The sequence below is a fragment of the Aquarana catesbeiana genome, linkage group LG12 (genome assembly GCF_042186555.1).
Source record: "Aquarana catesbeiana isolate 2022-GZ linkage group LG12, ASM4218655v1, whole genome shotgun sequence".
In the NCBI taxonomy this organism is placed as follows: Eukaryota; Metazoa; Chordata; class Amphibia; order Anura; family Ranidae; genus Aquarana; species Aquarana catesbeiana.
The window spans coordinates 26857853-26882509 of NC_133335.1; the positions used below are offsets into that span (position 1 = coordinate 26857853).

The 24657-nt window shown below is 47.3% G+C and overlaps 1 protein-coding gene across 1 annotated transcript; it reads right to left on the bottom strand.

Annotated features, from left to right (window-relative positions):
• Position 1: 1 nt before the first annotated feature.
• GID8 (GID complex subunit 8 homolog) lies at positions 2-24593 on the bottom strand. The gene is made up of 5 exons (XM_073607473.1): positions 24459-24593; positions 19068-19190; positions 18097-18293; positions 16025-16222; positions 2-657 (listed from the first exon to the last, which is right to left on the bottom strand). The coding sequence occupies exons 2-5, from the start codon at positions 19183-19185 to the stop codon at positions 484-486; spliced, it is 687 nt and encodes a 228-aa protein (XP_073463574.1). The 5' UTR covers positions 19186-19190; positions 24459-24593; the 3' UTR covers positions 2-483.
• Between the last annotated feature and the right edge of the window lie 64 nt (positions 24594-24657).

Sequence of the window (24657 nt, forward strand, 5' to 3'; positions counted from 1 at the left end):
AGAGATTTCAAGAAAAGGGGTCTATTATAATTATGACTCTTAATAACAAAGATGGGGGACAGCTTGCCAACAGAACTCACACTCTATATATACACAGTACATCTTTCCGTGGTAAAAAAAAAAAGAAAAAAGAAAGGGATAAATAAATATATATTTTGTAGATCATCACACTATGATGTGGGTTTCCTCTGTAGTGAGGACATGTTCCCATTTCACAGCTCTGCTCCATAGACGACATATCTTTGGGTCTTCACTCGGTGGTGGGACCTGACAAGAACCTAGTGCTAGCATTGTCTGCAGATAAAACACCAAGAAAACCCCCTATTTATTGTCTAAATCTTCGTTGGACCCTTGTTCCTATAAACAGGAAGTGATGTCAGAGACCAAAAACAGGAAGTGTCCAAGTTGGCATACTGATAGAAAACGTTGCAGTCACAGACTGATGATGCAGGAGGTTTGCAAGGGATGCGGGTCCTCTATTTGTTACTTGGGGTCCTCCACCGTTCCTTTGCTGAGGTCGGCCATCTTGGGGTATTTGACTTTCTTTTGATCTAGCTCGTTCTGCGCCCACAGGAGGAGTTTTAGCAGTTTGGCCAACTTGGGCGTGGACTCGCGGTTCTCGTAGTCCAACACGGCCTGGTTGACTTCGCTCCAGACCTGTAAGGATACAAATCGGTAAGCTATGACAGACGTATGCAGAATGTGTCACCTGACTACAGGCAATATCTTTTCAGAGTTTGGTCTGGTTGACCTTCTTATAGAGCAGGGGTCTCCAAACATAAACATTCTAAACAAAGGGCCAGTTTAATGTCCTTTAGACTTGGGGGGGGGGGGGCTCGGCCAGTGGGAGTATTAAAGGTCCCAACTTAAGTGGGAAAAAAATAATGCCTCGTTGTTTGCGTCAGTGAGAGTAATTACGCCCCATTATTGGTGTCATTGGGAGGAATTGTGCGCCATCATTGATGTCATTTGGTCCCATTACTGGTACCAGTGGGATGAATTGTGCCCCATCGCTGGTGTCGTTGGGATGACATGTGCCCCCTTTATTGGTGTCAGTGGGGGGGGGGGGGGGGGGGGGATTATGCCCCCATCGTTGGTTTCAGTGAATAAAATAGTGCCCCAAGGGCCAGATAAAAGCCTGCAAAGGGGAGCCTCTGGCCCCCAGGCCGCAGTTTGGAGACCACTGCTATAGAAGAACTATAAGTGTTTATGTATGAATGTATTTTTATATATATATATATATATATATATATATATATATATATATATATATATATATAAAGCGCTGCGTAAATTGATGGCGCTATATAAGTATCTGAAATAATAATAATAATCATCTATCTACAGTGCCTTCTAAACATAAGTTAGCCATTGTTGGCACACAGAAACTAACAAACTTTTGCTTGTTAAAGCTGAAATGTTAGCATTTAAGACCTTCCTCTTGCCCACTTCTTCCCCTCCTATCAACATGCAAATAACATTTTTCGATACAAAGTACTCTTTTGCAAAAAACATGTCTTTTTAGACCCAGGGACATCAACACTGGATCTCTCTGCCGGTCTTTGCTTTCAATAACATTGCATCTAGTGGAAGGGGCAAGAAGATTGCAGCTTTGCATCTGAACATTATGTAAAAGAACACATTCCTGGCATCCCTTTGGATATGCATGCTCCTGCCACTAGGTGGTGCAGACTTTAGCTGTCTGCTGGTCAAAAAAAAAAAAAGGTTTTCCAGGGCACAGTGTGTCTAAGCACTATGCTCATAAACACAATAGAGACCCGTCTGGCACAGTTGTTATAGCCCTGGAGAAATAAATTCCTCACTGGAGAGGTGGCAATGCCAAGAGGTGTATCTCGAGAGCTGAAACTAGCTGGATCTATTGTTTAAAGTCCTACTCCCCTTTGGGGTTGAATATTGAGTGGGACATTAACTGTTATATCAATAACAGTTGAAAATGGTGGAGTATGCACTTATGCAAATATCGTTAAGGTCAACAAAACATTTACATAATTGTGGTTCAAAGATATGTGTGCTCGTTTTATTATGAATATATATTTGAATTTTATTTTACTTGTAACTGTCCATTGTATTATATCTACATCTGGGAGGAGGTTTATCGAACATTAAGGAATAGAACGTTCCATAAGCGTTTACAACACTTTTAATACTTAATTATGCTGGTATCTATTTAAATGTATTTATTATATTAGTTTTAAAAGAATGTTTATTGCTCTTTTTCCACTAGATGGCGCTGTAAATGGACCAGGTGGAATTTGAAGTTTCAGTTGACAGTTACATATTAGGCGATTGGGACCTTCCTATTAGATGATTGATGGCCCAATCACTGCGATCCTCCCGAGTCTCTTTGGGTATATATTTGCATGGTATTGGCGCATGTGCGTGCCCCTGATGACGTCCCGTATGGCGAAACATGTTGGGCGGAGCTACGTACACACTCTACCACGCATGCGTGAGTGAAGGTCAGCCATTGTGGTTTCTGGAAAAACAATTGATTGTACCCACACACTTGTTTTAAGCTACTTTTCGTAAGTGTTACTCCTTTTTTACAATAAATTGTTTTAAACTGTATCACGCTATGTCAGTTACTTCTTTGTTACATGCCTGGTGATTCGATTTCTGTGCTTCCTGGTTTACTGCCATCTACCTCCATGCTGCCTGGTCATTCAGCCACAGGGAAGGAGATCTAGGAGAGTCGGATCGTTGGCTTGGCCATTGTAAACAAAGCTTATGTGACTGCTCTTATTAGGGGGGGGTCACATATCCTCTGGTAAGCGCAGTTTGTTGATTTTGGTTGGCGACACCCCAATCTATCTTGCCTCTCACTTTTTTCACGGCATGTGGGACTTCTCATCCTGATAACTCCTGTTGTGATTGCACAGAGGCTTGGAAATACCTCTGTGGATTTGCACTTATATGGACTTTAATATTTTTCATTTGATTTCTGCAAATGTTCACTATATGTTTTGATTTTAGCTCTGCACTATTTGACTTTTTATACGTCAGGTGTCTACATTGTGCACATCTTCTGTGTATCTAACTGTTTAAAGGGGTTGTAAACCTTCAAGGTTTTTTACCTCAATGCATTCCATACATTGAGGTGAAAAACCTGTAATGCTGCAGGCCTCCCGCCGAGCCCCCCATTTTACTTACCTGTACCCCCTCTATCACGTCCCTGGGACGAGCACACAAGCAAAAGCCGGTGTCTCGGGTCCCGATTGGATGGATTGATAGCAGCGCAACCGGTAGAAAGGATTTTCCTTTTTGAAGATTCTTGGATATCAACCACCAATTGAGGCTCTGACGCACATTGGGGGGATAAACGCATTGGGAAGTCCAGAGCTTGGACCTTCTTGTTCCAAGTTGACAGGATACTGTTTTGTAGCAGTCTTGAGTGAAACTGCGCATAAGGAACGGCCTCGAAAGAAGCCACCATCTTTCCTAACAATTTCATGCAAAGTGGAATAGAAGGATTCTTCTTTGTCTTGACCAACTGAATCAGTTCTTTTATGGAACTGATCCTTTCCTGAGGCAAGAACACCCTATTCTGAGCTGTATCTATGATCAGCCCCAAGTACAGAAATCTCCTTGATGGTTTTAAGAAGGATTACTCTAGGTTGAGAATCCAACCTAGGTATTCCAGGTAGCTGACTGCTGTGACCAAAGTTTGGTTTAGGCGGGCTACCGATTTATCTATCAAGAGTAGGCTAGTATTGTTATACCTTGAGCCCTTAGCCTGGCTAAAGGAGGAGCCAGGACCTTTGTAAATACTCGAGGTGCAGTAGCTAGACCAAAAGGCAGAGCTACAAACTGGAAATGAAGTTCTTCTACCTCGAAGCATAGAAATTTCCGGTGAGTGGGGAAAATCGGCACATGGAGATAAGCATCCTTTATGTCGATTGACGCCAGAAGTTGTCCCCCTTGTAGGATGGAGACTACTGATCGGACTGACTCCATGCGAAAAGAACGCATATTCAAAAACCGGTTTAGATCCTTGAGATCTAAAATGGGTCTGACATCCCCGCTTGGTTTTGGAACCGTGAACAGGTTTGAATAAAACCCCAAACCTTGCTCTTCCAGTGGGACCACCGATATTACTCTTTGAGACAAGAGATGATCCAAGGCTAGAAAGAGAGACTTCTTTTTCACTGGATCTCTAGGATTGTTTGATCTGAGAAAACGAGGAGGTGGGAACTCTCGGAACTCTAGTTTGTATCCTAGAGAAATTGAGGAGGCCACCCATCTGTCTTGACATTGTTCCTGCCAGATCTTTGCAAACTGTAGAAGCCTTCTCCCCACTCGAGCGAGCGGGGGGCGCACCTTCATATGGTGGCTTTAGTATTCTGTTTTGTGGGCTTCTTCCCCCAGGTCCTTTTTTGGCCCTGGGATTGACCCTGAGGTTTACCTCTTGAACCTGATGGTGGAGGCCGTCGAGACTGCCTGGAGGCTGATGCCCCTGGCACTGGAGAAGAAGCACGTTTAAAAGAAAAATGCTTAAACTTCTTTTTAACGGGTAAAAGGGAACTTTTCCCGTTAGAAATTCTTTGGATATACTTATCCAGATCATCTCCAAACAACCGTTCACCATGAAAAGGGAAACTGACCAAGAGCTATTTGCATGGTGCTTCGGCTGACCAATTTTTCAACCACAGGATTCTACGCACATGTACCAGCCCTAGCATGAGCCGTGAGGCCTGCAGAATAGAATCCTTCATAGCGTCTACTGTAAAACACAACGCTTCTGATATCCCGGCCAACTCTTGGGCCTGCTGATCAGGAATAACTTTGAGTACCTCTATAAACTGGTCCTTTAAGGACTGAGATACTCCCATTTGCTGCCAGTGCAGGTTGAACGACTGAACCTGTCAGGGCAATATAGTTTTTAAAAAGGAACTCCAACTTTTTATGCGTTGGATCCTATAGAAAATGAGCAATGTCTACTGGACAAGTTAGATTTTTATTTACAGATGATATAGCAGCATCAATTGCTGGAATTCCCCATTTCTTATAAAACTCTTCCCCCATAGGATAAAGTATTGAAAACTTTTTCGGAGGAAAAAACTGTTTAACCACTTAACAACCGGCCCATAGCCAAATGACGGCTACAGGGCGGTTGTTTAACTCTGGGAGGACGTCCAGGGACGTCCTCCCAGAATTCTGCTCTCGCGCGCCCCCTAGTGCGCGCACTCGAGAGCATCCGTGATCGCCGGGTCCACAGGACCCGGCGCATCACAGATCCCGGTAAATGGCCGCTGATCGCGGCCGTTTACCATGTGATCGCTCCGTCAAATGACGGAGCGATCACATGTAAACAAACCGGCGTCATCTGATGACGCCGGTTCCTCTCCTCCCCCTCTCCTCCCCTCCTGTGTACCGATCGGTACACTGTGACCGAAGAGGCGGATGGATGGATGGCTGCAGCGTTGTGGGCTGCATCTGTAGTGCCCACAGCGCTGCACAGAGACACCCAGCCATCCATGCTCAGCCATCCCTACTACTCTGCATGCCCTGCAATGCTGTGCAATACTCTGCAATTCCCTCTGCAATACCCCGCAATACTCTGCCATACCCTGCAATACCCCGCAATACTCTGCCATACCCTGCAGTACCCCGCAATACTCTGCCATACCCTGCAATACCCCGCAATACTCTGCCATACCCTGCAGTACCCCGCAATACTCTGCCATACCCTGCAGTACCCCGCAATACTCTGCCATACCCCGCAATACTCTGCCATACCCTGCAATACCTCGCAATACTCTGCCATACCCTGCAATACCCCAAAATACTCTGCCATACCCCGCAATACTCTGCCATACCCTGGAATACCCCGCAATACTCTGCCATACCCTGGAATACCCCGCAATACTCTGCCATACCCCGCAATACTCTGCCATACCCTGGAATACCCCGCAATACTCTGCCATACCCTGGAATACCCCGCAATACTCTGCCATACCCTGCAATACCCCGCAATACTCTGCCATACCCTGCAATACCCCGCAATACTCTGCCATACCCTGCAATACTCTGCCATACCCTGCAATACCCCGAAATACTCTGCCATACCCTGCAATACCCCGAAATACTCTGCCATACCCTGCAATACCCTGAAATACCCCGCAATACTCTGCCATACCCTGCAATACTCTGCCATACCCCGCAATACTCTGCCATACCCCGCAATACTCTGCCATACCCCGCAATACTCTGCCATACCCCGCAATACTCTGCCATACCCCGCAATACTCTGCCATACCCCGCAATACTCTGCCATACCCCGCAATACTCTGCCATACCCCGCAATACTCTGCCATACCCCGCAATACTCTGCCATACCCCGCAATACTCTGCCATACCCCGCAATACTCTGCCATACCCTGGAATACCCCGCAATACTCTGCCATACCCTGCAATACCCTGAAATACCCTGAAATATCCCGCAATACCCAGCCATACTCTGCAATACTCAGTGATACCCAGCCATACTCTGCCATACCCAGCCATGCTCTGCAATACCCCACAAAAATCTGCAATACTCTGCCATAACCCGCAATACTCTGCCATACCCAGCCATACTCTGCCATACCCAGCCATACTCTGCCATACCCAGCCATACTCTGCCATACCCAGCCATACTCTGCCATACCCAGCCATACTCTGCCATACCCAGCCATACTCTGCAATACCCAGCCATACTCTGCAATACTCGGTGATACCCAGCCATACTCTGCAATACCCAGCCATACTCTGCAATACTCGGTGATACCCAGCCATACTCTGCAATACTCGGTGATACCCAGCCATACTCTGCAATACTCGGTGATACCCAGCCATACTCTGCAATACTCGGTGATACCCAGTCATACTCGGCGATACTCTGCAATACCCAGCCATGCTCAGCCGTACCCAGCCTCTGTATGTGGCCAGGCTGTGGAAGTCTCACACATGTGGTATCGCCGTACTCAGGAGGAGCAGGAGAATCTATTTTGGGGTGTCATTTTTGGTATGTACATGTTATGTGGTAGAAATATTGTATAAATGGACAACTTTGTGTTAAAAAAAAAAAAAAGCGTTTTAACCACTTCCCGCCTTCCGTCATACGACGTCCTTGACTTTGTGCGGGGATATCTGAATGATGGGTGCAGCTACAGGCATCATTCAGATATCATCTTTTTCAGCCGGCGATTCCCTACACCATAAGAATGATCGTAGCGGCTGTTACACTGCTTGATCGTTCTTACGGGAGGCGAGAGGGGACGCCCCCCCCCTCCCGCCGCCCTCCGGTGCTTCTACCGACTCACCGCTATGATCGAAGCCAGGATCTTTTTTTTTTTTTTTTTTTTTTTTATTTCAGGAACAGCCTAGAGGTGAGATGTGGGGTCTTATTGACCCCATATCTCACTGTAAAGAGGACCTGTCATGCCATATTCCTATTACAAGGGATGTTTACATTCCTTGTAATAGGAATAAAAGTGATCAAAAAAATTTTTTTTTTGGAAAAAAGTGTCAAACTAAAATAAATAAAGTAAAATGAACAATAAAAAAAAAATAAAAATTTTTTTAAAGCGCCCCTGTCCGTGTGCTCGCATGCAGAAGCGAACGCATACGTAAGTCCCGCCCACATATGAAAACGGTGTTCAAACCACACATGTGAGGTATCGCTGCGATCGGTAGAGCGAGAGCAATAATTTTGGCCCTAGACCTCCTCTGTAACTCAAAATTTGTAACCAGTAAAAAATTTTAAAGCGTCGCCTATGGGGATTTTTAAGTGGTGAAGTTTGGCGCCATTCCACAAGCGTGTGCAATTTTGAAAGGTGACATGTTAGGCATCTATTAACTCGGCGTAACTTCATCTTTCATATTATGCAAAAACATTGGGCTAACCTTACTGTTTTGTTTTTTTTTAAAGCAAAAAACATTTTTTTTCCCAAAAAAAACACGTTCCAAAAATTGCTGCGCAAATATCGTGCGAGATAAAAAGTTGCAATGACCGCTATTGTATTCTCTAGGGTCTTTGCTAAAAAAACATATATAATGTTTTGGGGTTCTATGGAATTTTCTAGCAAATAAATGATGATTTTTACATGTAGGAGAGAAATGTCAGAATTGGCCTGGGTGCTCCAGAACGCCTGAAGGTGCTCCCCTGCATGTTGGGCCTCTGTATGTGGCCACGCTGTGTAAAAGTCTCACACATGTGGTATCGCCATACTCGGGAGTAATAGCAGAATGTGTTTTGGGGTGTAATTTGTGGTATGCATATGCTGTGTGTGAGAAATAACCTGCTAATATGACAATTTTGTGAAAAAAAAAAAAAGAAAAAAAAAAAAACTTGATTTTGCAAAGAATTGTGGGAAAAAATGACAACTTCAAAAAACTCATCATGCATCTTTCTAAATACCTTGAAATGTCTTCTTTCCAAAAAGGGGTCATTTGGGGGGTATTTGTACTTTTCTGGCATGTTAGGGTCTCAAGAACTGAGATAGGCCGTCAGTACTTCAGGTGTGATCAATTTTCAGATATTGGTACCATAGCTTGTGGACGCTATAACTTTCACAAAGACCAAATAATATACACTAATTTGGGTTATTTTTACCAAAGATATGTAGCGGTATGAATTTTGGCCAAAATATATGAAGAAAAATTACTAATTTTCAAAATTTTATAACAGAAACGAAGAAAAATTTATTTTTTTACAGATTTTTCGGTCTTTTTTCTTTTATAGCGCAAAAAATAAAGAACCCAGCGGTGATTAAATACCACCAAAAGAAAGCTCTATTTGTGTGAAAAAAAGGACAAAAAATTCATATAGATACAGTGTTGCATGACTGAGTAATTGTCATTCAAAATGTGAGAGCACCAAAAGCTGAAAATTGGTCTGGTTATTAAGGGGGTTTAAGTGCCCAGTGGTCAAGTGGTTAACTGGGTGCTCCCACTCAGAATACATTAGCTTCCTTAGCCATGAATGGATAGGAAAAGAATGAACAGATTGGGGAGGCTTAATGAGCCCAAACTAGAAGTGGGCTCATGGACCGACTGCATTATTGGCAGTAAAAATGTGGAGCGAACCAATTCAGTGAGAGACTGTACCAACAGTCTTTCCTGCGAACCTGACACCTCCGTATCAGGTTCTTCAGAAGAGGAAACTTCAGCCTCTTCCTGGTCCTTTAAAAGGAATTCATCATCTCTTGCTCTTTGTTCCTCAGCAAGAGGGTCCAGAGCAATGGCCAGGGACCTGCTGCTCTTAGTCCCACTTAGGGATGCAATTAAAGCATCGATTTTTTGCTCCAAGCTTAAAATGGTTGAAGAAGAAAACTCCTTAGTAATATACATAGGGGCTGTAGTGTTAAGAGCAGCTGCAACACTTGCCCCTCCTGATGGCTCAGTGATGGTTCTAGGCTTCCGTGTGACTGTAGTAGTCCTTTTAGAGCCCTTTTTTTTAGGCGTTTTTCACCCCCCTTCTGACCATAGCCTGATGCACAGGTACTACCAGAAGGAATGAATCTACTGCTTGAGCAATAGTCCAGCCCTGTCGCCGCTATTAATACTCAGCCTGATGCAGTAGTAAATGTGTCAAAAGGAATGCCTGTGTCACCAAACCTCTTATATGACACCTTTGCCCGTGTCCCTCCTGCAGCATGTAACAGCACAAATGGTGCCTTTTAAAACATACCTTCCTTGCTGGACGGGAACGCCGCACTAAACCCCAAACAACCCCCCACCCCACCCTTTAAAGGAGCTCTTTCCCGCGCGAGCGCGGATTCCCGATCCTATGGGATCCACAGGGAGGAAGGAGGAATGGCGAGGGGGGGCCTGGAAGGCGTGCCGTTTTTTTTTTTTTTTTTTTAACTTGTGGCGCTCTTTCCCAGAGGTCTGCTGCTTGGCTGGAGGAAGAAGACTGCTGCTTCCTAGACACAACGTGGGCTTTCTGAGAAGCATGAGACGGTAAGTGCTCAATACAGCCCCTAGTGGTGACACATAGGCATGACAACACCTACTAAATTTAAACGAGATGTTTCATAAAAAACATTTAAAACATTTCTTCGAAGACTCCACTTACCTTTCCCGCCGCAGGGTTTTCTGTGGTAAACCAATAGACCCAATCTTCACCCTTCACGGTGGGTTCCGTTACACCTTCAGGAGCTGGGGATCCTCAAGGAAACCCACAATCCTGGACCTGTAATAGCACCACCGCCAGTAAAAACTTTATGGCCTTAATACCAAAAAGTACTGGATCCCGGGGTCCAGCTCTCTAAAAAGAGAAGCGTTTACAGGCAAGACCTTGTTTCTTCGGATACGAGGCCCGGGTACCATTCAATTCGGCCAAAAAAAGACACTTTGAATGGATCCGGCTGCATGGCTGGCCCCAGCAAGGATTGCTCCAGGAGGAGCTCAGCACAGCACATCTTCACTCGTGACCAACACCTTAGACACTGGCGAAAAAACTAAGGTACTCCCACCAGTGGGAGGGGTTATATAGGGAGTGCCAGTGTCCATCACCTGAAGGTGGCCTATAACCCACATAGTAACTACTATTGCTCTGTGTCTTGTGATGTACGGCTCGTACAAAAAAAATAAACAAACCTTTAGTGTCACTTTAAATTTACCATTTGCACAGATATATTTAGTTTTATAAGTCTACTGTATAGCTTGATTACATTCTTATAGTCAGGGGTGTAATCATGCACCTGTGCAGAGTAGCAATCACTCTTGTGAAATGCAAACAAAGGTGAGTGAAGCCATATTAAGAGAGTTCTAAAAGGTTGCTGGCAAGTTTATTATGGTTTCTCTTCTGGACTCTGCTCAAAAAATAAGTTCCACTCATCTGAACTGGCCATACCAAACTGAAATCATAATATCACCCTTCATTGGTTGGTAGACCAAACCAACCGCTAGGAAATCCCACTATGAGGGATTTCTGACCTATGGTATGACTTTTATGGCCAGAGGCAGAAAAACATTTGGTTACAGGGAATTTCAGCATTCTAGCATGCCCTAGTATTCGGTATTAACCCTTTCACGCCGTCCGTACGCAAATAAGCATTCATGGCTTGAAGGGGTTATACCGGAGTGTCCAATAGCTAAAAGTCTAAAAGCCGCTCGGATGTTATCCTAAAGGAGCGGGAAGGTACACCCCCTCCCCCCCCCGCCAATTTCTGCCGCTCTTCCCAGGCCTCCCGTCCCACCGGGAGACCCGAGCCATCAGCCGGCGTGTCCGCCGCCTAGGCTGAGACTCGAACAAAGTTGGATTCGGCTTTGATCGGGTCTCCGATGTAAAATCCCGGAAGCAACGTCACTTCCGGTTTACTCGGCTGCCAATGGTGCCGATTTAAAAAAAAATACAGTATTTAGAAACGCTGATTTCGGCGATCTGAATACTTTTAAGTGCAAAGGAGGGATTTGGGGTCTTTTAGACCCCCGATCCCTCCATAAAGAGTACCTGTCACCACCTATTACTGTCACAAGTGATATTTACATTCCTTGTGACAGCAATAAAAGTGATCAGATTTTTTTTTTTTTTTTTAAAGGGACAATGTTAAAAAATAAATAAAAAAAATAAAAAATAAATTTTTTTTTTAAAAACGCCCCCAGCTCCTGTATGCGCAGCAAACAAAACGCTTATGTAATTTGCGCCCTTAAATGTAAACGGTGTTTAAATCACACATGTGAGGTATTGCCACGATCATCAGAGTGAGAGCAACAATTCTAGCAAAATACCTCCTTTGTAACTCTAACCTAGTAACCAACCGTTACATTTTTTTTAAAGCGTCGCCTATGGAGGTTTTTAAGATCTGTAGTTTGTCACCATTCCACGAGTGTGCGCAATTTCAAAGCGTGACATGTTAGGTATTTATTTACTCGGTGTAACATCATCTTTCACAATATACAAAAAAATTGGGCTAACTTTACTGTTTCGTTTAATTCATGAAAGTGTCTTTTTTTTCCCCAAAAAAACTGCGTTTGAAAGATCGCTGCGCAAATACCGTGTAACATAAAAAAATTGCAACAAACGCCATTTTATTCTCTAGGGTCTCTGCTAAAAAAAATATATATAATGTTTGGGGGTTCTAAGTAATTTTCTAGCATAAGATACGGATTTTAACTCATAAGCAACAAATGTCAGAAATAGGCCTAGGCATGAAAGGGTTAATCAATACCCTCTGAGACCAGACACCACTAACAGGACACCTCGGTAAGGTGTGATCCTCCTCTATTATTAAAGAGGAAGACAATACTGAGACTTACATAGAAAAGGTCAAAGGATACTAATGGTGTAATTCCTATACAGCTTATGTACTGAGTCCTGAGCAGGGTAGATAAAAATCAATGATATTTTTTTTTTTTTTTTTAAATCGCTTTTTAAAAAAAAATTCTTATCAAATTTATTTTAATAAAATGCTTTTGGCGCAAAAATGTATCTAAAGATAGTTTTCTATTTAAGATACATTAATAAAGGAGTTTATTCAGCATGAAATGGAGCTTAGTTATGTAGCATGAGGCTGTATATTCTGCAATATTTACATTTTTGGTAAACTCATCCAATGAATCCAAGCTCTGCAAGCTGAGATAACATGCACTGCATTGATGCCTTCACACAATTTCACAGTAACCACGAGATAAAACAAAGTTCAGGAATATTCCTTTATCCCATTGTTTTGCAAATCTATGTACACTACAAACTGTATGATTGAATCAGCTCTGATATCGCTGCTTTACTAACCTGACAGCTTATTATTCTAAATAGGAAACCTTCATTTTATTTTCAAATAATAAAGATTCTAACTACCAGCAAGAATTAGTCCTTAAATTTAAAGAGCACCTGTCATTTCAGATCCATCATGGCAGCGCCTGTTAGCGGGCGTCCACTCACCTGCTGCCGCCATGTCCCTCACCTTGTTGTGTCACCGTTGCATCACCAGCCGTCCCATTAAAGTGAATGGGACTGTCGGTGAGTCAACAGCGGGTCAGAGGAGGAGCCACTGTGGGACAGAGATGACAGTTGCTCTTTAAAAAATTTTATTCAACCCCTTCCCGCCGACCGTACGCAGATATTCGTACTCAGCTTTCCGGGGTTATACCGGGATGATGCCCGCAGCTGCAGGCATCATCCTGGTACCATTGTTTACAGCGGGCGATCGGCTACCCGTGTATAACAACCGAGCGGCTAAAAGCCGCTCGGTTGTTATACCGGAGGGGCGGGAGGGGGGGATGTGCGATCGGGAGGCCCGGTGTCCAATCGGGTACATTCGTCGGCTGGAACGAAGCTGTGAGCGGCTTCGTTCCAGCCTACTTGTTGTAAACGCGAAAGCGACATCATGACGTCACTTCCCGTTTACTCGGCTGCCAATGGCGCTGAATTTAAAAAAGTACACAGTATTCAGAATCGCCGTTTTCGGCGATCTGAATACTTTGAAGTGTAAAGGAGGGATGGGGGGTCTTTTAGACCCCCCATCCCTCCATAAAGAGTACCTGTCACCACCTATTACTGTCACAAGGGATGTTTACATTCCTTGTGACAGCAATAAAAGTAAAAAAAAAAAAAATTTTTTTTAAAACACAATTTATAAAGTAAAAAAATAAATAAAAAAAAAATTTTTTTAAAGTGCCCCTGTCCCCGCGAGCTCGCGCAGCGAAGAAAACGCATACGGAAGTCGCGTCCGCATATGTAAACGGTGTTCAAACCACACATGTGAGGTATCACCGCGATCGTCAGAGCGAGAGCAATAATTCTAGCCCTAGACCTCCTCTGTAACTCTAACCTGGTAACCGTAAAAAAATTTTTTAAAGCGTCGCCTATGGAAATTCATAGGTACCGTAGTTTGTCGCCATTCCACGAGTGCGTGCAATTATAAAGGGTGACATGTTTGGTATCTATTTATTCGGTGTAACATCATCTTTCACATTATACAAAAAAATTGGGGTAACTTTACTGTTTGGATTTTTTAAAATTCATGAAAGTGTCCCTTTTCCAAAAATTTGCGTTTAAAACACCGCTGCACAAATACCGTGTGATAAAAAATATTGCAACAATCGCCATTTTATTCTCTAGATTCTCTGCTAAAAAAATATATATAATGTTTGGGAACTCTAAGTAATTTTCTAGCAAAAAATACGGATTTTAACTTGTAAACACCAAATTTCAAAAATAGGCCTAGTCATGAAAGGGTTAAATTGACTTGATTTAAATCAAATCCACCCTGGTCCCGATCCTGATCCACCCCGGTCCTGATCCACCCTGGTCCCGGTCCTGATCCACCCTGGTCCCGGTCCTGATCCACCCTGGTCCCGGTCCTGATCCACCCTGGTCCCGGTCCTGATCCACCCTGGTCCCGGTCCTGATCCACCCTGGTCCCAGTCCTGATCCACCCTGGTCCCAGTCCTGATCCACCCTGGTCCTGAGCACAACAGCCATGTGTTTTGTTGCACACCAAGATTTGTGGTCAGCATACAATGACCTCATCAAGTCCATAGGAATGTCCTCATTTTATAGGATTGCTGTCCAGTATTCTCCATTAATTTCCAGCACTCAAGTCCTGATGAAGGGGAAGCCGAGAGTCCCCAAAACATCTTGGGTTCATTCCACGATTCCTTGTCATTACAAATGAGGTTTACTGGATCTAGTACAATCCTGTGGTGCCCCTATCCTTTTACATACTTTAATCTGAAAACAAATTCTACCAGTAATCATGTACTGTAAAGGTCACCCAGGCTGGATACATCCCAAATGGATTGTGTAGGAAGCACTTCTACTCTACTATGTAGTTCCTGGTATATCGTGATTCAGTAGCTTTATGTAAGTCAGTACCTACAGTTTTTACTTCTTTTACTTTACAAGTTTCTTCTTCAAGCCTCTCAAAATCCAGAAATGTCTGAACGTAGAGGTCTATTACTTAGCCTGCACTGCCCTCTGCTGGCTGAAGAGTGATATATATGTAGATGGCGTATAATCACAATAAAATGTAACCTGCTTAAAGGCTTCGGCTGGCAATAGACAGAGCAATTTTCTATCCTGCAACCTGCTATAAAAGTGCTCGATTCCCCCACATCAACACAGCCAGTTTTGATGGGGGAATCCCTCCCGTGGAGCCATTTTGTTCTCCCAGCGGGGAAGGGGGTCAGCGGAAGTTGTCCCAACCAGGAGAACACAAAGACTATTGCTAGCAGCTATAACAGCTGCTAGCAATAATCGCATGTGAAATACAACAGGCTGGTTGTACCCAAGTTGCTCGATTAACTTGGGTACATTCAGTCTGACCATACATTCGAACTGTCTGTGGCCAGCTTCAGTTGAAGTTTCACATCATTTCTTTCTTATCTAAAGTTGGCCATGCATGGCTCAAAATTTGGCTGATTCAGCAGCGACCAGACACATTTCAATCCATGCATGGGCATCTGTCAGGGCTGGGATCAGCCCTTCCTTCTCTGAGCTGGCTGCTCAGCTGTCAGCTAATTGCCAGCTCCCATCTCTCTCCACAGTGACTCACCTGTTGATGATCCTGCTCGTCAGTCCTGCCTACTTAAGCTGTCCAGTCCACAGAAGCTCTGCCTTCGCCTTGGTCAACATCATAGAAACGATCTCCTGCGATCCTGTTCAAGACTTGCTTTGCTGACATCCCCTCTGGCTCCAGATCCTGCTTGCTGTTCCACTACATTGATACCTGACTTCTGGATTGGCTGACTATCCGTTCCGGTTACTGAACTTGGCTATGTTTTGACTCTGTTTGTTATTTTTACTTTTATTATTAAACAAGTGCGATTTAACTGTACTTCTGTCTCGCCCTGATTTCATGGTTTCTGACAGCACCTTGGTTTTCCACAGGTTGATCTATTGATCGACTTGTGTACAAGCAGCCTGTCGGGTTTTTAAATCGCTCTATGCCAAGTACACCTATGGAAGTAGCCAATTTCTAGTCTGAACCAACCAAAGAAAGCCAAATCAGATCCCAAAGGACCTGTTGTATTCAGTGTGTGCTAAACATGCACAGCCGCTGCTAGCGGGACATACCTTCTGTCGCTGCATCATGTTAAGTAGGTCACCGAACGGAGAGTCCTCTGGGTTATCGAAAGCCAGCAGTGCCAGTGTCCTCTCCATCTCCGTCAGACATTCCCGACTCTCCTCCCCTTGCTCGGCCAGCTGGGTCTGGGCAAACTCCAAGGCCGCTTCCGTCTCCCTCTGCCTGATCAGTTCTATTAGATGTTGTTGCTGAACAAACAAGAAGAAAGACAAACTGACCTCTGCACAGAATTCTTTCCCATTTCCCAGAATGCTCTGTACCCAGCATGAGTCTTCCCAAACCATATGGCTGAATACACACAGGTTTATGGAGTTTATGGCTACTTCTGGACAGCTGTTATTCAGAGCGTGTGGTCATACGAAGGCTGAGCAAGAAACCTACCTCAACTACTGTGCTGGGGGGGGAGGGGGGGCACAGCTGGGAGCCTCTCTTCCTTTACACTGCCCAACCGTCAAAACTACTGCTCGGTGCTGCAGATTACACTAGGTAGGAGATTGCTGCTCTCCCAATGAAGTGCATCAGCCATCAACCCCCTACAATTCAAGTATTAACACATTATAAACAAGCCCTCATTGGCCTTTGTAGCTGCGGACATGGTGCAGCAATTTATTCTCAAAATTCACAGCACACACACTGAACTTATCCAGGTCACTGTACCCAGCTGTTCAGTCCATTCCGCTCCTCCTCCCAACAGTGACTCTTTCCTTCCCCCATTCACAGTGTGCGTACATAAGGGAGTCTAGAAGCCTTCTGAGTCATTGCTGGGAAGGGGAAGCAAAGTTGTGGAGTCACTGCTCGGAGGGGGAGCTGAACTGCTGTATTACTGCTGGGAGGGGGGAGCTGAGCTGCTGTATTACTGCTGGGAGGGGGGAGCTGAGCTGCTGTATTACTGCTGGGAGGGGGGAGCTGAGCTGCTGTATTACTGCTGGGAGGGAGAGCTGAGCTGCTGTATTACTGCTGGGAGGGGGAGCTGAGCTGCTGTATTACTGCTGGGAGGGGGAGCTGAGCTGCTGTATTACTGCTGGGAGGGGGAGCTGAGCTGCTGTATTACTGCTGGGAGGGGGAGCTGAGCTGCTGTATTACTGCTGGGAGGGGGAGCTGAGCTGCTGTATTACTGCTGGGAGGGGGAGCTGAGCTGCTGTATTACTGCTGGGAGGGGGGAGCTGAGCTGCTGTATTACTGCTGGGAGGGGGGAGCTGAGCTGCTGTATTACTGCTGGGAGGGGGGAGCTGAGCTTCTGTGTCACTGCTGGGAGGGGGAGCTGAGCTGCTGTGTCACTGCTGGGAGGGGGGAGCTGAGCTGCTGTGTCACTACTGGGATGGAGAGCAGGGGAAGATGAGCTATTGTGTAATAGCTAGAAGTGGGGAGCTGAGCTTCTAAAAAGCACTTAAATTACTTTAAAGTGGTTCTAAAGCCTCAAGATTTTTTACCTTAATGCATTCTATGCATTAAGGTAAAAAAACCTTCTGTGTCACAGATTTGCCCCCTCACCCCCCTTATACTTACCTGAACCCCATTGCAATCCAGCGCTGTGCAGGAGAGCTGCGGCTCTCCTGGCTTTGTCTCTCCTTCCTGGGCTGATCGATAGAAGTGGGTGGGAGCCACTGGCTCCCACTCCTGTCAATCAACTCCAGTGCCAAAGGAGTGGGGGTCGGGGCCGAGTCCCACTGTCTGTGTCAATGGACGCAACAGCGGGGCTCGGAAGCGAGCCTGCATGAGTGCCCCCTAGGGAATTGGTTTCCTATTGGGGGCACTAACAAGAGAGGAGGAGCCAGGAGCGCCAGTGAGGAGGATTGGGACGGCTCTGTGCAATTCTATTGCACAGAGCAGGTAAGTATAGACATGTTTGTTATCTAAAAAAAAAAAATTCCTTTACAACCACTTTAATGCTTGAACTTTGAGGATGATTTGTCCCAAAGTGCCTGTAGCTACAGGAATCAGTGAGGAATTGTTTTAAACCCCATTTAATGCTTGTTAGGAGTATGGAAACACTTGATTGCCCATAGCCCGGCTAAAGATTTGCTTTAAACTCCCAAGCTGAGCATGCAGTCCCGAGTCTTACTTGTAGGTGGAAGTAGAGGTAGCGGTGAGTATCCAGCAGCTCCGGGTGTAGAGAATTGATCAGAGCGATGGCTTCCTGGATCTGTCCTTTAAGGATCATCTCCCGAATCTTTATCCTTTCATCAAGGCTCTCTAAATCCACACTTGGCTCGATTCCCGATTCCAGCCGAAACTTCTCTGCCGCTTCCTTAAATCCTTCTGGGTGGGGGAGAAGGAACAACCACATTACATATGCCAATTATATACATTGATAAACAGCCCAGTGGAACCGAGAGCCGCTCTCCCTCGGGGCACTGGTGCGGGCGTGCTTCTGTGTCCTGCTGCTGCGTCCATTGACACAGACAGCAGGACTCAGCCCCGCCCCCCACGTCATTGGATTTGATTGACAGCAGCGGGAGCCAACGGCTGCAATGCTATCAATCTATCCAATCAGGACCCGTGACCCGGGCGGAAGCTGGTGTGTTCATCCCCTTCGCTGGAAAGACCGGGTTCAGGTAAGTAAAAGGGGGGGCTCTGGGAGGGAGCTGCATCACAGGAGGTTTTACAACCCCTTTAACTTGAGTGTATTTTTTTTACTGAAATTTTGTGCTTGAGAAACCATTGCGCTAAAAATCATAGGACTTACAAAATTGGAGCTACCGTCATGTTATTTTCCAGGGTCAGAAAATATGCACAGCTTCGGGGGGGGTTTAAGTATTCTTCAAGCCCAAAAAGACTGCACAAAAACATAATATCAAATTGGTTTTGGCAGCAGAAGGGTTAAACGGGCTATTATTCTATTTTTCTTTGTAGCCGGAGTTCTGCCTTCTATGTTTTAATGAGTAGGTCTGGTCCTACTTGTACAATGAGATGTAGGCCACGTTCCTTTCTAAATGGGGATGGGAGAGGCAGTATTTTTGGACGGTATGTATATGGTAACATCAATGGATCTACACATCTGCACCCGGGTGCCAATCAGTCCTCACTGCTGACCTGTTACCAGGTAGTTCATGATGAGTCGGTTCATATCCGCCCTCTGGATGTGCAAGTTGTTGAGTTTCTCCATCCACTCGTCCTTTGTGATCTCCTCGGGTTTCTCCGAATAACTCATTCTTGCTGTTCACAGGAGAAAATAAAAAAAAAAAAAGTCAGCAGGCGTCACTGATCATATCATAGCAATGTGATAATGTCACATCCCACATATACAAGATTTATCAATATGAATCCAGTCCTGATGAAGGGGGAGTATCTGAACCCCTAAATGCGCTGACTCTATCGATCATTTCATGAACAATGAATCTGGACTCTGATCACTGGTGTGGCACCTTACTACTGCTGGTTACTCATTTGGACTTCCCCTCAGGACCCCCTTCCTTCTGTTGGGGGTCCTCTGGTACATGTGAGCAGCCTCAGCGAAGCGATTCGGCTTAATAAATGAAATAAAAGGTCATTGACAACACTGCACATTGATCTGTTCCCATCAGGGTGCACTCCCCAATATGGGAGACCAGGGAAGGGCCGCAGGATTACAACTGGCTGCACACATTTTGAGTGAGCGAATGTAAGTCTTTGGGGCAAAATACTGATAATAATCCCATCCAGGGATTCCTAGCACAGGCCTGCATCTTCCCCCAGCAGTACTGACTGGTGCCAATTCATGAATGGGGAAAGGGAAGAGGGGGAGGTGCCTAGTGCAGTGCTGATTCATGAATGGAGAGAGGGAAGAGGAGGCGGTGCCTAGTGCAGTGCTGATTCATGACTGGGGAGAGGGAAGAGGAGGCGGTACCTATTGATGCAGTGCTGATTCATGAATGGAGAGAGGGAAGAGGAGGCGGTGCCTAGTGCAGTGCTGATTCATGAATGGGGAGAGGGAAGAGGGGGCGGTACCTATTGATGCAGTGCTGATTCATGAATGGAGAGAGGGAAGAGGAGGCGGTGCCTAGTGCAGTGCTGATTCATGAATGGAGAGAGGGAAGAGGAGGCGGTGTCTAGTGCAGTGCTGATTCATGAATGGGGAGAAGGGGCGGTGCCTAGTGCAGTGCTGATTCATGAATGGGGAGAAGAAGGGGCGGTGCCTAGTGCAGTGCTGATTCATGAATGGAGAGAGGGAAGAGGCGGCGGTGCCTAGTGCAGTGCTGATTCATGAATGGGGAGAGGGAAGAGGAGGCGGTACCTATTGATGCAGTGCTGATTCATGAATGGAGAGAGGGAAGAGGAGGCGGTGCCTAGTGCAGTGCTAATTCATGAATGGAGAGAGGGAAGAGGAGGTGGTGTCTAGTGCAGTGCTGATTCATGAATGGGGAGAAGGGGCGGTGCCTAGTGCAGTGCTGATTCATGAATGGAGAGAGAGAAGAGGAGGCGGTGCCTAGTGCAGTGCTGATTCATGAATGGAGAGAGGGAAGAGGGGGCGGTGCCTAGTGCAGTGCTGATTCATGAATGGGGAGAGGGAAGAGGAGGCGGTACCTATTCATGCAGTGCTGATTCATGAATGGAGAGAGGGAAGAGGAGGCGGTGTCTAGTGCAGTGCTGATTCAGGAATGGGGAGAGGGAAGAGGAGGCGGTGTCTAGTGCAGTGCTGATTCATGAATGGGGAGAAGGGGCGGTGCCTAGTGCAGTGCTGATTCAGGAATGGGGAGAAGGGGCGGTGCCTAGTGCAGTGCTGATTCAGAAATGGGGAGAGGGAAGAGGAGGCGGTGTCTAGTGCAGTGCTGATTCATGAATGGGGAGAAGGGGCGGTGCCTAGTGCAGTGCTGATTCATGAATGGGGAGAAGAAGGGGCGGTGCCTAATGCAGCACTGATTCATGAATGGGGAGAAGAAGGGGCGGTGCCTAGTGCAGGGCTGATTCATTAATGGGGAGAGGGAAGAGGGGGCGGTGCCTAGTGCAGGGCTGATTCATGATTGGGGAGAAGAGGGGGTGGTACCTAGCGCAGTGCTGATTCAAGAATGGGGAGAGGGGGCGGTGCCTAGTGCTGTGTTGATTCATGAATGGTGAAAAGAGGGGGCGCTGCCTAGTGCTGTGCTGGCTCATGAATGGGCAGAACGTGTCATGTTTATATTGGGGTCTATGTTGTCCATACTGGGAGAATTCACCTCATTTCCTATCTGGGCAGGAAGTGATCAGAAACTTCTCCAATGGGGACACAGATAGAATCACATTTTTAGCAGAGGGGGAAGTCGAGCTGCACAGTTAATCGTGATCTCGATTCAACCCCCCTGACAATCTCTATTGCAGAGTTTGCCGATTCTTTCATATAACAAGTGGAGAGACTTATCTGCTCACTCAGCTGTCAAAAGAAAACATCCAGGTGGTCTGCCAAGTTTTTAACATGAAACATTGTAACTAACACTTCCTTCTTAGATCAAAGGGATAAACTTCTGTGTGTAAACAAAAAATCTGGGCAGTCTGCCAAGTTTTTAACTTGAAACATTGTAACTAACTCTTCCCTCTTAGCTCAAAGGGATACACTTCTTCTTCTTTCAATTGCTGAAAAATGTTATGTCACACTGTATTTGCCCAGCGGTCTTTCAAACGCAAAATTTTGGGAAAAAATACACTTCAATGAATAAAAAAAAAACGAAACAGTGAATTAGACCAATTTCTTTTGTTTTAATGTGAAAGATGGTACGCCACAAGAATGGTGAGAGAATCGTGATCTTCTAAGCAAAAAAATTGTGATTCTCATTTTTGCCAGAATCGTGCAGCTCTAGGGGGAAGGGAAGGAAGATCTGACAAATGCTTGAATTGTTGTTTGCATTTCTGCAAGACAGTAGATGGGGACCTCTAGAGACCCTATAGACAACACAGAGGGAGCTCCAGGGCCCCGTATAGACAGCACAGAGGGAGCTCCGGGGGGCCCCTATAGACAGCACATAGGGAGCTCCGGGGGGCCCCTATAGACAGCACAGAGTGAGCTCCGGGGGGCCCCTATAGACAGCACAGAGTGAGCTCCAGAGGGCCCCTATAGACAGCACAGAGGGAGCTCTGGGGGGCCCCTATGGGCAGTACCAGAGGGAGCTCCGGCGGGCCCCTATAGACAGCACAGAGGGAGCTCCGGGGGGCCCTATAGACAGCACAGAGGGAGATCCGGGGGCCCCTATAGACAGCACAGAGGGAGCTCCGGGGGGCCCCTATAGACAGCACAGAGGGAGCTCCGGGGGGCCCCTATAGACAGCACAGAGGGAGCTCCTATGGGCAGTACCAGAGGGAGCTCCGGCGGGCCCCTATGGGCAGTACCAGAGGGAGCTCCGGCGGGCCCCTAAGGGCAGTACCAGAGGGAGCTCCGGCGGGCCCCTATGGGCAGTACCAGAGGGAGCTCCGGGGGGCCCCTATGGGCAGTATCAGAGGGAGCTCCGGGGGGCCCCTATGGGCAGTACCAGAGGGAGCTCCGGGGGCCCCTATAGACAGTACCAGAGAAAGCTCCGGGGGCCCCTATAGACAGAACCAGAGGGAGCTCCGGGGGCCCCTATAGACAGTACCAGAGGGAGCTCCGGAGGCCACTATAGACAGTACCAGAGGGAGCTCCGGGGGCCACTATAGACAGTACCAGAGGGAGCTCCGGGGGCCCCTATAGACAGTACCAGAGGGAGCTCCGGGGGCCCCTATAGACAGTACCAGAGGGAGCTCCGGGGGCCCCTATAGACAGTACCAGAGAAAGCTCCGGGGGCCCCTATAGACAGAACCAGAGGGAGCTCCGGGGGCCCCTATAGACAGTACCAGAGGGAGCTCCGGAGGCCACTATAGACAGTACCAGAGGGAGCTCCGGGGGCCACTATAGACAGTACCAGAGGGAGCTCCGGGGACCCCTATAGACAGTACCAGAGGGAGCTCCGGGGGCCCCTATAGACAGTACCAGAGGGAGCTCCGGGGGCCCCTATAGACAGTACCAGAGGGAGCTCCGGGCGCCCCTATAGACAGCACAGAGGGCGCTCCGGGGGCCCCTATAGACAGCACAGAGGGCGCTCCGGGGGCCCCTATACACAGCACAGAGGGAGCTTCAGGGGGCCCCTATAGACAGCACAGAGGGAGCTTCAGGGGGCCCCTATACACAGCACAGAGGGAGCTTCAGGGGGCCCCTATACACAGCACAGAGGGAGCTTCAGGGGGCCCCTATAGACAGCACAGAGGGAGCTTCAGGGGGCCCCTATAGACAGCACAGAGGGAGCTTCAGGGGGCCCCTATAGACAGCACAGAGGGAGCTTCAGGGGGCCCCTATAGACAGCACAGAGGGAGCTTCAGGGGGCCCCTATAGACAGCACAGAGGGAGCTTCAGGGGGCCCCTATAGACAGTACACAGGGAGCTCTGGGGCCCCTATAGACAGTATAGGGTAAATTCTGGGGCCCCTTTAGACAGTATAGGGTAAATCCTGGGGCCCCTATAGACAGTATAGGGTAAATTCTGGGGCCCCTTTAGGCAGTATAGGGTAAACCCTGGGGCCCCTATGGACAGAACACATTTTTAGTAGAGGGGGAAGGGAAATTTGACAATGCTTGTATTGCTGTCTGCATAGACAGTAGATGGGGACCTCTAGAGCCCCTATAGACAGTACAGAGGGAGCTCCGGGGCCCCAATAGACAGTACAGAGGAAATTCTGGGGCCCCTATAGACAGGGCCAAGGAAGCTCTGGGGCCGCCATACACAGTATAGAGGAAATTCTGGGGGCCCTATAGACAGCATACCGGGAGCTCTGGGGTTCATATAGACAGTATACAGGGATCTCGGGGGGCCCCTATAGACAGTACCAGAGGGAGCTTCAGGGCCCCTATAGACAGTGCCAGATGGAGCTTCGGGGCCCCTATAGACAGTACCAGAGGGAGCTCCGGGGCCCCTATACACAGCACAGAAGGAGCTCCAGGGACCCTATACACAGCACACAGAGATCTCAGCGGCCCCTATACACAGCACAGAGGGAGCTCCGGGGCCCCTATACACAGGACAGAGGGAACTCGGGGGACCCTATACACAGCACACAGAGATCTCCGCGGCCCCTATAGACAGTACCAGAGGGATCTCCGGGGCCCCTATTGACAGCACACAGGGATCTCCGGGGACCCCCATAGACAGCACACAGGGAGCCATAGGGGCCCCTATAGACAGCACACAGGGATCTCCGGAGCCCCTATAGACAGTACCAGAGGGAGCCCCGGGGGCCCCTATAGACAGTACACAGGGATCTGTATTATAATACCAGGCCCCGGGCCCCAATGTATGTAGCACACAGGTGGGGGAGGGGAGATGAGGACGGATGTAAACAAGGGGAAGTCTCAGTGTTCTCCTCCCCGGGGGGGGGCTCTCTCCCCTCCTCACACGGTCAGCAGGAGGCGGCGGTGCCGGGACACATGAACGGACCGGGGAGGACCGGGTCCCGGCTCTCAGTCACTTACCGAACTTCCGGCGCTGATGTCACTGTCGCACCGAGAGCCCAGCGCACGTCACGTGACGGAGTCTGCGAGCTGGGAGCACGTGACCTGCGCAGGAGGAGGGGAGGACAGCGTGGCTCGGAGGCGCATGCGCAGCTGCGAGTTGTGTTTGTGCAGCTGATACAGTCAGAGATGGCCGGCTGGGGGGGGGAATCTATTCTAT